This window comes from Styela clava, chromosome 12 (genome assembly GCF_964204865.1).
Source record: "Styela clava chromosome 12, kaStyClav1.hap1.2, whole genome shotgun sequence".
NCBI classification, from domain to species: Eukaryota; Metazoa; Chordata; class Ascidiacea; order Stolidobranchia; family Styelidae; genus Styela; species Styela clava.
Window position 1 is genome coordinate 13,277,081 of NC_135261.1, and position 13,278 is coordinate 13,290,358.

The following is a 13,278-nucleotide window of genomic DNA, read 5'->3' on the forward strand; positions in this document are numbered from 1 at the left end:
ATGGTATTTTTAATTTATATTATATTGCTATGTTTGCTACTTTATCTCATAACAATCTCGTCTTAGTTATTCTGTATTTTTAGAGAGAGAATGATCAAATATTGATTTGATTCTGGCATAAATGTATACTTTTTGCAGGCCAATGCTACCATCGTTATAATCAACCATGTTCAGAATTTGCTGATTGTGTTGACACTGGAGATGATGGTTGGCAATGCAGATGCAAAGGAGGGTTATTTGGCAATGGTTTATATTGTGCAAGTATGTTCATAAAATAATGAAGTACAAATATGTCAATTTTTTTATCATTACTTATCGATTTTAATTGGTAAGTATGTTGATAGGTATTTGTATGTTTGTCTGTTAGATGCACGCGATATCTCACGAAAGCAAGATTGAATCTGCTCCATATTTTGCATGTGCATTCATCTTATCTCGGACCAGAATCCTATTGATTTTGGGCGAATTATGTCGTATAATTAGCGAGTTATCAATCAATTATTGATATAGTGATCTAGATTTTTGTGAAACGAGAGAATTTTGAGACCCGCCGAGTGTGTGTGTGCGATGCGCAGTGCGCAAGTTACAAGAGCGGATGAATCGAAACTGCAGTTTCTGTTTTGGGGGATCCCCTAACTATCGATCGTAAAGTCTTCGGTTTCCAACTGATATTCTCGTTTAGATTTTGTGCACAATACAATCTTTTTCAAATAAAACCTACAGTTTATGGTGATTACTAAGAATCAAACCATTTTAATTTGTGATGATTTCAAGAAAATTGTTCTGAACCTAACATAGTGTCACCATGATTTAATAAAGATTTTGAATCAGAGATAGGACATTCAACCAAAGTGTAAACTTACGGTAAAAATAGTCTTAACTAAACCAAAAATAATTTTTAAATTGTACAAATATGCTGCCGACTGGTACCATAGAACTATGCGAATAGTGTGGGTAAAAAACTCAGAATAATATTCATCACAACAAGATTGATTTTTTCAATTTTTTTCAACTTTTCCATTATCTTTTATATCCCGATACAATTTATGATAAAATAGATGGTAGAAATGTGTGTATCGTTTTTATAATATTAGTTCTCATCAAGGTACAGCATTTCAAGTTTGCATAGCTAATTTATAAATACCGGTATGTATAAATATATATAATCGAATCATCTTCGAAATTATGTGCTTTTATTAATATTAATATATTTTATAGGAGGAACACCAAAATCACAGTGTCACCGAAAATTTGGCAGGACGTGTAGTGAAAATGGAAGATGCAGAGTACTTTTGAATGGAGATCATGAGTGCACCTGCAATGATAATTATTGGGGAAATGGATTTTATTGTTCATGTGAGTTGCACTTTTCGTGTGTAAGGAATTTTGATGACTGTTTATTATAACAACAAGTGATTTTAAATTATTTATTACTTATTACTGTTTAATTATATTTTATTAAACAAATATCAAACTTTATAATTTACAATATTATTCCTGTACTACAACTTTTTCTATAATATACACAGCTGGCAAATGGGAAAATGAATGCCATCGTCGTTTTGGCAGAAGATGTGGTCAGTATTCATCATGCACTCAAGTAGACGGTCGTCACCAATGCAGTTGCAATCGTGGGTACTGGGGCAATGGTTTTAACTGCAAAGGTAAGAATCAGATCTCGTAACTAAATCTTCTCTTGTTGAAGTGTGAATGACGATAGCTAAGTGTTATTCAAATTTATTACACATAGATTCTGGAATATCAAACTATTTGGATATCATCACAACACCATGTTCTAAATTTGTTATCTTGTTTTAATTAAAATATTATGCAGTCAAAATTTAATAATATACATGTATATCCAATAATAATTTTATATATTATGTATAATTTTGCAGAAGTCCAGGAAGACATGAAGTCTGTTGACTGGAGAAGATGTGCAGCACATTTCAACAGACGATGTGCTGATGCTGGTTCCGATTGCATGATGTCGAGTAGTGGAAAATACAAGTGTCAATGTAGACAAGGATATTATGGCGACGGATTTTTTTGCGCTAGTAAGATTTTTTCATATTTATTTTTTCAGATTATATATTTATATGTACCGTATATATTTATGCTTATTGAAACTTTGTTTTCCTATTTATTCTAATTGTAATCGTTGTAGTATTGCATTTAGATTTATATATAGTTCTTTCATTTCTAAATAGTCAAAATTCTATAACTGGAAATATCAAACAAATAATTTATATTTTATTTCCATATCGTGTATGATTTATTCCATTAGGAATAACATTCATTCTCTTATAACTATATAGCTGAGAAGACCCTTTTTCATAATATTTGAGTATTTCCATTCATTTTTCAGATCGAAACATCAGAGACAGGTGTCATAGACGATTTGGAAGAAGGTGTCATCCAGATGCCAGCTGCCAGCGAGGAGATGATGGTCAATACCAATGCAGTTGCATATCTGGATATTGGGGAAATGGATTCTTTTGCTCAAGTATGTATAATTGGACCGAGTATATGTTCCATAATTTACTAAAGACACCATATTTGCAAGTAGATAAATTTGAGCAATGGGAGTTGTATGGATATGTAATAGGGTTCCATTACATTTGAACCCACGTACATTTGAACCCATGACAATTGCACCTGTATGCTATTGCACCTATGGAATTTTTTTTGTTTTTCGGATAGTTGAACTCATACTAACCCTAACCCATGGGTTTTAGCACCCGCATATAGATTGAACCCGTGGATATACACATGGGTTCAAATGTACGTGGGTTCAAATGTACGGTCACCATGTAATAGATTACATTTTATTACTCACAACCTGTATGTTTAATTGAAGTCTTTCCATATTTCCTTTAGTCATACTAAAGCATAATACCATAGCTGAAATGTGACAATATTCAGTTTTTAAGCCCAAAAGTCTAAGAGTTTTATGATGTCAGAAACATTTTTAACAGCAATGCATATTTCAATAGTTGTTGACTAACACGATTTACATCATTGAGATTAAAAATATAGCAAATTTGTTGCTCTGTTTGTTGAATAAATATGTATTATTTTGCAATAAGAAGTTACAAAACAAAACTAGCTTGGCATTAAAAAATGAAATTATATGAAAAGTGATATGAAATAGAACTGTAAACCCATCCTTTTTAACAACTGTATACGGTAACTGTTTTTTTTTTGTTTTTACACATCATCGGACCACATTTCTTCACTGTTTTTTTTATTTTAATAATTAATTAATTTTAATTTCCAGCTGGCAAATGGGATAATGAGTGTCACAAAAGAGAGGGTAGACGTTGTTCTTTCAATTCTAAATGTGTTGAAACTGATGGTCAATTCCAGTGCCAATGCAATAAGGGTTTCAATGGAAATGGAATTATTTGCATAGGTAATAAATAGAGTAAATATTATTTTACAAGAAATCTTTATGTGCACGTGATTTGAAGCATGCCATTTTACAGTACGATAGGATTTGATGATTTCAGTAGACATCAACTTTTTTCTATAAATAAATAATATCAAACTGAAATGTTGCACACTTGCACATGAAAATTTTTGTTGAAAGACCCCAACCCCCAAAAATGTTAATTTTATTCCAAAACGTAACTAAGTTTTTACAAGCTGCATTAGGCTGCCCAATAGCGTATCTTAACCAGGTTGACTTGATATTTGAATTGAGTTGACGCAAATACATGACATAACATCAAAAAATGATTATTTGGGTATATAAATGCTAATATATTACAACAGATATGTCTCAAGTCTGAGCATTGAAGGCATTAACATGACCCTTTACCATAGAAGTAAATAGTGATCATTTTTGGCATATTTCCTAGCGCCACTTCACAAACACATGCATGCTGATTTGTGTTTTATTCAGATCAATGTCGATATCAGTATGGAAGGTCATGTTCAAGCACTGGTGGTGTTTGTACTGACACAGGAAAAGATGGTTGGCAATGTAGATGTGGAAGTGGATATTACGGAAATGGATTTTACTGTGCACGTAAGATGGAGTTTAATTTAGTTTTACCTTTTAAAATTTTAATTTAGGTATTTCAATATGCTGTTATGTAGGTATTCATTTTGTATTTGTATTCATCATTGGATGTGACCACAGACACAACAGTTTACAAACACAGACAGACTGATGTTTTATCTCAATCAGGCGCGCAGCCAGGATTTTCAAAAGGGGAAATTACCTTTCATTCTGAAACAGTCGCCGGGATTAGGTGCTCGTTAGAAAAGCCGACTTTTTCGGCGTATAATAACTTTTTTGTCGCGTAAAATATTCAATCCATGACAACTAGGAGAATCTAGTACGGTATGTCCTTCTATAAAAATTTAGTTGTATCCAACGTAACTTGCGGTTGCGTCTTCTTACATCAAAATAAAAACAGTACTAGTTTTAAAATACCGCGACAATCTGTGGACATTAAAATATGAGATAAACTCCCTGCTTGTAATTAGTTATGATACGTGTTTTTGCGACTTATTTTTTAAAATAAAAGTAGACTGAACATACTTTAGGTTATTTATCTTATATATCACCACAACTCGGAAAAAGTCGCATTTCTAACCTTGTATATTGTTAACACGAAAATTTTCGACGACAATTTGAAGTAATGGATAAAAAGGTTATCCCGCACACAATTTACTGTGTTTTGATTTTAGCGACCGTATGGTTACCAATGCTGACCAAACATAATGTGTGCTGTAGGCACACGGAATTTAACGATTTACAATGCCAAGAGAATCGTTTTTAATATGTCGCGGGCCGCCTACTACAAAATTTATAAAGTTTACGGTTTTATTTTTAGTATTTTATATTGCCGCTTTTCAATCAAAAAATTTACGTTGCGGATTAACTTCTTTATTTGTCCTAATTGAGCATCTCGCCGTCGATGAATGTATAAGAACTGTCACAGGATTCACAATTCTGTGCAAATACAAAAAATAAAGTAATTATCATAAATGTTGTGGCACATATTTGTGGGAAATTTTTGATTTAGAAAGAATAAACACGAAGGTAAAGGTGTTTATGGCCTTAATAACACGTCACACTAACAAAAACTACCGGCGATTGCCACTGCTCTCAATTATTTAGAAATCTTTGTTTCACTACATTTTTCCGAACTTTCCTGATATTTGTGCAAGAGGCTGAGTTTCAGAACATCATTTAGTTTGCATTATCAACTTCGGTCTACTTCCGAGTATGTAGGAAATGATTGTCATTTTGTATTCTACTTGTATAAATATAAAAATTCAATTTCAAATTTTTTTTCTTATTAGGAGGCAGAGCAAAATCTCGATGTCATTCACGATATGGTCGGGTATGCGATAGGAATGCAAGGTGTAGGAGAGGAGATGGAGGACAATATGAATGCAGATGTAAAGGTGGTTACTGGGGCACTGGATTGTACTGCTCAAGTAAGTATTTAGTATAAGTATAAGTTTATTTCGACTCCATAATCAGCAATAGACGATAAAAAAATAGATAAAAACAAAAGTAAAAGTAACTGATATTAGAATCGGGAAAGCGAACAAAACCTAGAGTAAGGTTTGAAACGTACAGATTTTAGATGGAAAGGTATTGATAAAAGAAGTAGTATGTGTTCGCTCACCCAAGGGTAGGGTAGGTTGGCATTGAATAGTGTTGGAAGTTCATGTAGTTATTTTACTTATTTTATAAGTATAAGTTTATTTCGACTCCATAAGCAGCATAGCAATACAATGATTGGTCAAAATAAATAAATAAAAACTGATTATGAAATCAGGAGAGCAAACGAAACCTTAGATAAGGTTTAAAACGTATGGTATGTATATAAGATGGAAGGTTTTGCCAAGAAAAAGTGGTACGTGTTTACTCACCTAAAACAATTTATTTTTGAAACAATTTGACATAAATAAATATCCTTGCATGATTTTAATTTTTATGGTACATGATTTTTGGCAATATTAGTTTATATTGTCTATATGTATTATATTTGGTCCCTATTGAGTGTATAATGGTAATTGTTTTAAACATGTTTGTTATCACGCCACTGATTAATGTGTATTCATTTTGGAGGATAACTGTGTGCAAGATGATTAGACTCCCCGTTTGTTGCAGGATTTATGATAGTCCAAAATTCCAAATTTATTCATCCAAAAAATGCCATGCTCATACCCGATATAACTTGGCAACAGCCATGGGGTTTTACGGTATGACTGGGATGCATCATCAGCCCTAAGAAAATTCTATCTTTTGTCCTACTAGTAAGATGGGTGATTTTTTTTATTTCATAGTTTACAATTACCTGTGACAATCAAGAAACTAAACGAAGTGTTGCAATGGTTATTTTGCTACTTTTATTACTTGCTTGATTCATAGTTGCATTTGCAAAAAAGTTTTTCTATTTATTTCACAGTGGGTAAATCGGTTGATCAGTGTCACCGACGATTCGGTAGGAAATGCAGCAAATATGCAACTTGCGATGATGTTGATGGAGAATACCAATGCAGATGTAATCGTCAATATTCAGGAGATGGTTTTAACTGTGATGGTAAGTTTTGTATCTTATTTCTATCTATGCTGTTGAATCCAAACAGTGAGGAATCTTAGGATATCAATGAATGTGTTTTTCTAAAGTAATCTTATTTTTAGACCGTTATGAATGGAGTTACATGATCCAAGTTCACTGGTGGTTCTGTTATGGAAGTTTTGGACAACCATGTTCAGAAAATGCCGATTGCATAATGAACTCTATGGGCAAAAAAAGATGCGAGTGCAGGGACACCCACTTTGGCGATGGTTTCTATTGTGGATGTAAGAATATTTGTTTTTTCAATTGTGATTAAAAAATCAAATTTATCCACCAATTTGTTTTAGTTTGTAAGGTGTTAATGATTCAAAATTGTATCAATCTGAGTTACTGATAGTAAATGCAGTGAATCTTGCATAGTAAATTTGTTTAAGACAGATATTTCTCAATCTTTATACTTCGTCTACTCCTTGGAAAATTCAATCCCTCAACTGTGTATACTGTTTATACCTTGAGTGCTGTAAATAATAATATTAATAATATAATATGATATAAATATGCTAGAGAGCCACCCACAAAGAAATCATACAGTGCACAACTGAGAACGTCATAATGCCAATAACCTTGACATCATTTATGTAGTCATCGACTACATTTGGTCATGTACTTTTTTCTTTGCAAAATTTCTCCCTAAAGCAGGTCAAATATACCATCAACAAGTAAATTACCTTTGGTTGAGAACCCTTGGTTTAAAACTTCTAACCAAATACATATGAACACATTCATCATCTTTCTTTCTTTAACATTTAATTTTTATTTCAAGCTGGTAAACCAAAGGACAGGTGCCATGAAAAATATGGTAGAACGTGTGGTGAGCATGCTACCTGTACTGAAGTAGATGGCGATCATAAATGCATATGTAACCCTGATTTCCAGGGAGATGGATTTTATTGTGAAAGTGAGTATATTAATTTTTTTCAAATTGAGAATATTGAGGCCATTATGAACTGATCTCAATCGCGAATAAGCTAAAAAAAATCTTAAATACTTTGAACAATTTTGAAGAATTTCTTAAAGGGTTGAATTAAATTTTATTTCACATTTTAGCTGGGGAATTGTCTGATAAATGCCATGAACGGTTTGGTCGAAGATGTGCAAGAAACTCCAGATGTGTAAATACAGAAAATGGACATGAATGTCAATGTAATAGAGGATATGCTGGAAATGGAATCGTGTGCAGAAGTAAACTTTTATATTCTCAGTCTCGCAATTGGCGGAAATTTGACAGACAGACCAAATCATTAACAAATGATTATAAACTTTTTGTAGTTGAAGACTAGTACGAGATGTCAGAATTGTTTGAATTGTTACCAGGTATAAACAAGGCTATTCAAAATTTTATAACAGGTGAATGCTTTGAACGTTATGGACAAAGATGTTCACTTAATGCTGATTGTGTTGACATGGGAGATGATGGCTGGCAGTGTAGATGCAGAGGTGGTTATTTTGGCAATGGTCTGTACTGTGGAGGTTAGTCAGCAACATATATTTCGCTTCATAATTTGTATTTTTAGGTACCGGTGAATTCATTATTTTTTCAGCTAAAACATTTGCTGTCTAGAGTTGATGCAGAAAGAGTGTTTTTAGTAATTTTTTTTACATACTATTTTCTATTTGATTGTTTTATCTTTTAGCTGGTGAATTTAAATCACAGTGTCATCAAGCATATGGAAGAGTTTGTGGAAACGATGCCACTTGTAAGCAGGGCACTGATGGAACATACCAATGTGTATGCAATGATGGATACTGGGGCAATGGTTTTTACTGTTCAAGTATGTGTTTATTGTATACTATGTGCTTTTACTTCTTCAATTGAATTTAATCCAACATCAAGCTATTTTCATGTATATTCAGTTGATATTATATAACATAAGATACCAACCATCTGATGTGTAACAAAGAAGGAACCTGAATGATTATTAAGCACCATCCGAGGACTGTATATTGGGATGCCAACACCATGGGCATTAAGCCTTTTGGTTTGTTGATATACCATCTATGTTTGGTTAACATTTGATTATTTTCCTTTTTTGATTGTCTTCAATTAAACTCGAACCTACTATGCTCTGTTTCCAGCTTGTTAATACCTGATCTTTGTATAAGTAAAGAATAATTTAATACATAAGTATATTATTTTGACTCCCTTATGTCCAGGTCAGACAAGAGAGTTTAATAAAATATTAATTGAAGTAGTGAGTGCACATATAATAGACAATGTTATTAATAGTAATCTTCTGCAATAAAAACAGATTTAACTCAAAAAGTCTAACTGTACATTTTTCCCGAAAAAAGTACTTAATAATTATTTTGTTTTAGTTATCAAATCTTATATATTTAGTATTTCAGAATCAATTTTTAAAAAATATTGTATGTAACGATTCCTTCAGATAAACAAAAAATATTAATAAATATAAAGAATTCCTATAAACACACATCTCAATTTTCTGTTACATAGGTGGAACATGGAGTAGCGATTGTCATCGTGTAGCTGGTCGATCATGTAGTGTTCAGGCTTCATGCGAAAGAATCTATGGTCAATATATATGTCGATGCAAAAGAGGTTATTCTGGAGATGGCTTTGACTGTAGAGGTAATGATATTGCTTAGAGTAGCATCACTTATAGGTGAATAAATACACTTACTGAGAGAAATGGAATTATTTTTCATACTATACTATTTATGTTTGAATTCATTTTGTGTAATGGATAGTAAACTCTTTAAATTTTAAAGTAAAATTTATCTTGGGTGAAAGAAAACCTAAATCATGTGTTGAACCTTGACAATATTACTGGTCGCGGACTAGAATAGTATATATAACGTGGTTTGTGGACTAAGACAACTGGTCAGTGAAATGTGAACCGACTGAAGTCAAAATAAATCTTGTTTTTCATATCCATGTATTTACCTTTCCTAAGAAATGAATGTATTTCAAGTAAATCAAAACAACACATGCGATGAGCAACTTTTTTTTAAATACAAAAGGCAGCCATTATTTGACTGAATACTTGTATCGAAATTTCAACTAAAAATATTTCTTTAGATGATAAAGTTGATCCATGCTATATGCAAGAGCGAGGTTGTCATGAAAATGCACAGTGTGTAGAAGGATATTACAGATACTCTTATGGATGTAAATGCAATGATGGTTATTACGGAGATGGATATTATTGCTTAGGTATAGGCATGGATTGAATAAACATTTATATGGTTTTAAATTTACAGTTTTCTCATGTTATTATCATACTTTTTGTGCATAAATTATAAATTTAATATCTCACACTTGAAACTATTTGTTGTGAAAATTTAAACAAAGTTTTGGAAAGACGTTATTGCAGGAATTTTTCTATCCTATCATAATTATATGCTGTATATGAAAATTTCTTGGTTAATTTTAAGTCCACTTTTTATATGAGTATATACCGGTAGGATAATTTTTTTTGAACTCCACAGCGCTAACTAAAATCACACAACAATAACATGCAGGGTGGAAACTCAGCAAGGATTTCATATCTTGAAATGAGGTTATTCATGTGACATGAAAGTATTCCATGATCAACTGTCTGTAAATGTAAACTAATAAATTTGACAAGTATGCACTTTGCTGCAGAGTTTAATAAAAGTTTATCACACATTCAAAATTTAATATTCTAAAAAGTTCTACTCCAATTTCATTTTTTAAACAGAGGGTTCACCTGAAAATGAATGTGCAAGCTGGTATGGAAGACAATGTGATGCCAATGCTTCATGTAAACCGGGCATTGATTACCCTACATGTGAATGTAATGATGGCTTTGAAGGCGATGGGTTTTACTGCCGAACTGGTACACATTATTACACATTTTAATGTTTTTATAGGTTGACCATGCATTGTACATTGTAGCATAATGTATGAAATAAAATTACTTAGAACTCATAGTAAAGCGTTCTTTTTAATTAAAGATATAGTTCCCCACTCATTTGACTATATTTTTGATATATTCATTCAAGACAAGCCCAGAGGTCCATGCGAAGAGCGATTCGGAAGTCCTTGTCACCCGAAGGCAAAATGTGTTGACATGGGGGCTAGAGGTTGGGAATGCAAATGCGATGATGACTACACAGGCAGTGGAATCGACTGTCAAGGTGTATAAATTGATTGTAATTTTTTGTAACAATGAATTTAGTCAATTATTTGTTGGGTTGCAATATCTTTTTTGCTGATTTTAGGTATTGTCAATAACTTACATTTTCAATATAATTAGCTTAAGACAACCTCATATCAGTTCATAGGACTTCACTAAATGGTAAAACTTATTAATAATATTGTTGCAATATACTACTTTGATGAGAAGTAAATTGGTTAAAAAACAGACTGTTGTTTTTAACATGATGATTTTCACAGCAAAATATGCTGAAGGAACTTGTGGCTATGTTCGCATGTCCACTACTGTTATGCCCGGAGCATATGTTCCACAATGCGATGGTGATGGAAATTACGAATTACAACAATGCCATGATTCAACTGGATTTTGCTGGTGTGTAGAAAAAATGACAGGAAGAGAACTGGATGGAACAAGAGGCGGACCAGGGGAATTTACTGTCGACTGTTACAGTACCACTAAACCTGGTAAGTAAATATTTTTTACTGATAATAATTTAACTATATTGCCTAATTCACCAAAATTTGACGACATTTGAAATACACCTTATTGAAAGCCAACAATAATTACTTATACAAAGTTATTTCGATGCAGGGTATTTGAAATTTGGATATATTGAGACAATTTTGACAATTTTTGATTTTAAATAAATTTTTTGCTTTATAAATGCTTGAGGTTACCAACATTTAGCATGCAGGATTCTAATTGTTTTTATTTGATTTTTATTAGCTCGAGAAACTTGTCAACAACAAAACGAAAGAATGATAGGATTGATGGATGCAATGATCTTTGATTGCAATGTTGATGGAACTTACAAACGCAAGCAATGTTATGGATTCCTGAATCATTGTTATTGTGTTGATCCATTAACTGGAGAAGAAATGGATGGAACAAGAATGCCTGCTGGAGATTTTAATCTTGACTGCACTAAAAAAGGTTTTGCACTATATTTTATTTCCATGACTTGTTATCCAAAATAAAAATTATCAGGTCTCTGTGGTTGGTCTGATATCGTATTACAATTGACTGTACCATAATTAATAACTAATCAGAAAATAATGGATAAACAAATTGAGTGCATAAGGAGAGAAATATTTTTGATGCAAAAAGATGATGCAGACAAAATTTATCGTTTTGGGTAATTCTGTGACATTTATCTTATTAATTATGTTAAACATATATTTTCGATTGTAGACGTTTTTATTTAATTTGATAATTTTTCTTTCTAGCATCAAGATATATGACATCTGTTAAAGTATATGTTTGATTTTTAGTTCCAAGAGAGTTTGAGGAAGGTACTTGTGGATATATACGAATGAATAAACTGAAAGAAAATATGAAAGATGGGGGAATGATGATTGGAGCATATATTCCACAATGTGATATGTATGGACATTATGAATTTACACAATGCCATGGTTCGACTGGATTCTGTTGGTGTGTAGAAAGAATGTCTGGAAAAGAAATTGATGGAACAAGAGCAGGCCCTGGAAGCTTCTCAGTAGATTGTGCCTCACTTACGCCTCCAAGTAAGTATGCTTATATCAGTCTAATTATGTGAACAAAATTAACTCTAAATGGGAATACAAGCTTCTATGATGATGTAAATACAAATGCAGATGCGGTACAAGCATTTGTTTGACAACAGCTAAATCTGAAAATATTTAGGTATGTTATTATTCTAAGGCAATATTGTTTCGTCCTCTTATAATACATAGCTGATGTGCAAACAAATTTTTCATAGTTTTCGAAAATAAAGTATGGTGACAGTAACAAGCTATCAATATATATATACAAAATACACAGCAAAGTATCAGTCTGTTTTCCTTATGTAAACATAAATCAAAAAATAATATTTTATATTTAGCTCCATGTGATCCAAACCCTTGTATGTGAACAAGCCCAAGATGCTGGTGGTGTTTATATGTGCATATGTATGGTAACAGTAACAAGCTATCAATATATATATATACAAAATACACAAGAAAGTATCAGTCTGTTTTCTTAATGTGAACATAAATCAAAAAACAATTATTTATATTTAGCTCCATGTGATCCAAACCCTTGTATGAATGGTGGAAGATGTGAACAAGCCCAAGATGCTGGTGGTGTTTATATGTGCATATGTAAGGATGGATACACAGGACAGCATTGTAGAATTGGTATGAGTCTGTTAAAAGTTTTTGGTATTAGCATTACTCCTGGATGTTGATGATAAAAGAAGTTCGAATTGCACAGTGATTACATCAACCACCCTGTTGCACAAGTCTAACAATCGTCTTGCACATTATCATCCCTGTAAGGTGCGAAATCACTAAATCATATCGAGAATCATCATTGTGATGACAAGAATTCTTTTACTGCTTATCACAATGCAACTTTCATGAGGCTATAGAGAATTGGTAAATTTCAGTAGTTAGAACAGCTTATATGCTTCATAGATGTCAAAACTGTTCAGTGTAGGTATCTTTCTTTGCAGTAGAAATTCAAACCCTTGTATGAATGGCAGAAGATGTGAGCAAGCACAA

The 13,278-nt window shown here is 32.4% G+C and overlaps 1 protein-coding gene across 46 annotated transcripts in view; it reads left to right on the plus strand.

The window, feature by feature from the left end:
* LOC120330368 (uncharacterized) overlaps window positions 1–13,278 on the plus strand; it is an 84,169-nt gene that overhangs the window by 17,182 nt on the left and 53,709 nt on the right. For all 46 annotated transcript variants that reach the window (XM_078118492.1, XM_078118487.1, XM_078118490.1 and 43 more), the window contains exons 40-61: window positions 139–261; window positions 1,219–1,356; window positions 1,530–1,664; window positions 1,899–2,057; window positions 2,369–2,506; window positions 3,281–3,415; window positions 3,908–4,033; window positions 5,320–5,457; window positions 6,438–6,572; window positions 6,674–6,835; window positions 7,375–7,509; window positions 7,659–7,793; window positions 7,959–8,081; window positions 8,246–8,383; window positions 9,067–9,201; window positions 9,652–9,786; window positions 10,295–10,432; window positions 10,599–10,733; window positions 10,993–11,217; window positions 11,480–11,686; window positions 12,025–12,279; window positions 12,796–12,912. In XM_078118492.1, coding sequence (XP_077974618.1) covers window positions 139–261; window positions 1,219–1,356; window positions 1,530–1,664; window positions 1,899–2,057; window positions 2,369–2,506; window positions 3,281–3,415; window positions 3,908–4,033; window positions 5,320–5,457; window positions 6,438–6,572; window positions 6,674–6,835; window positions 7,375–7,509; window positions 7,659–7,793; window positions 7,959–8,081; window positions 8,246–8,383; window positions 9,067–9,201; window positions 9,652–9,786; window positions 10,295–10,432; window positions 10,599–10,733; window positions 10,993–11,217; window positions 11,480–11,686; window positions 12,025–12,279; window positions 12,796–12,912 — 3,267 coding nt within the window. The remainder of the gene's footprint in view (window positions 1–138; window positions 262–1,218; window positions 1,357–1,529; window positions 1,665–1,898; window positions 2,058–2,368; window positions 2,507–3,280; window positions 3,416–3,907; window positions 4,034–5,319; window positions 5,458–6,437; window positions 6,573–6,673; window positions 6,836–7,374; window positions 7,510–7,658; window positions 7,794–7,958; window positions 8,082–8,245; window positions 8,384–9,066; window positions 9,202–9,651; window positions 9,787–10,294; window positions 10,433–10,598; window positions 10,734–10,992; window positions 11,218–11,479; window positions 11,687–12,024; window positions 12,280–12,795; window positions 12,913–13,278) is intronic.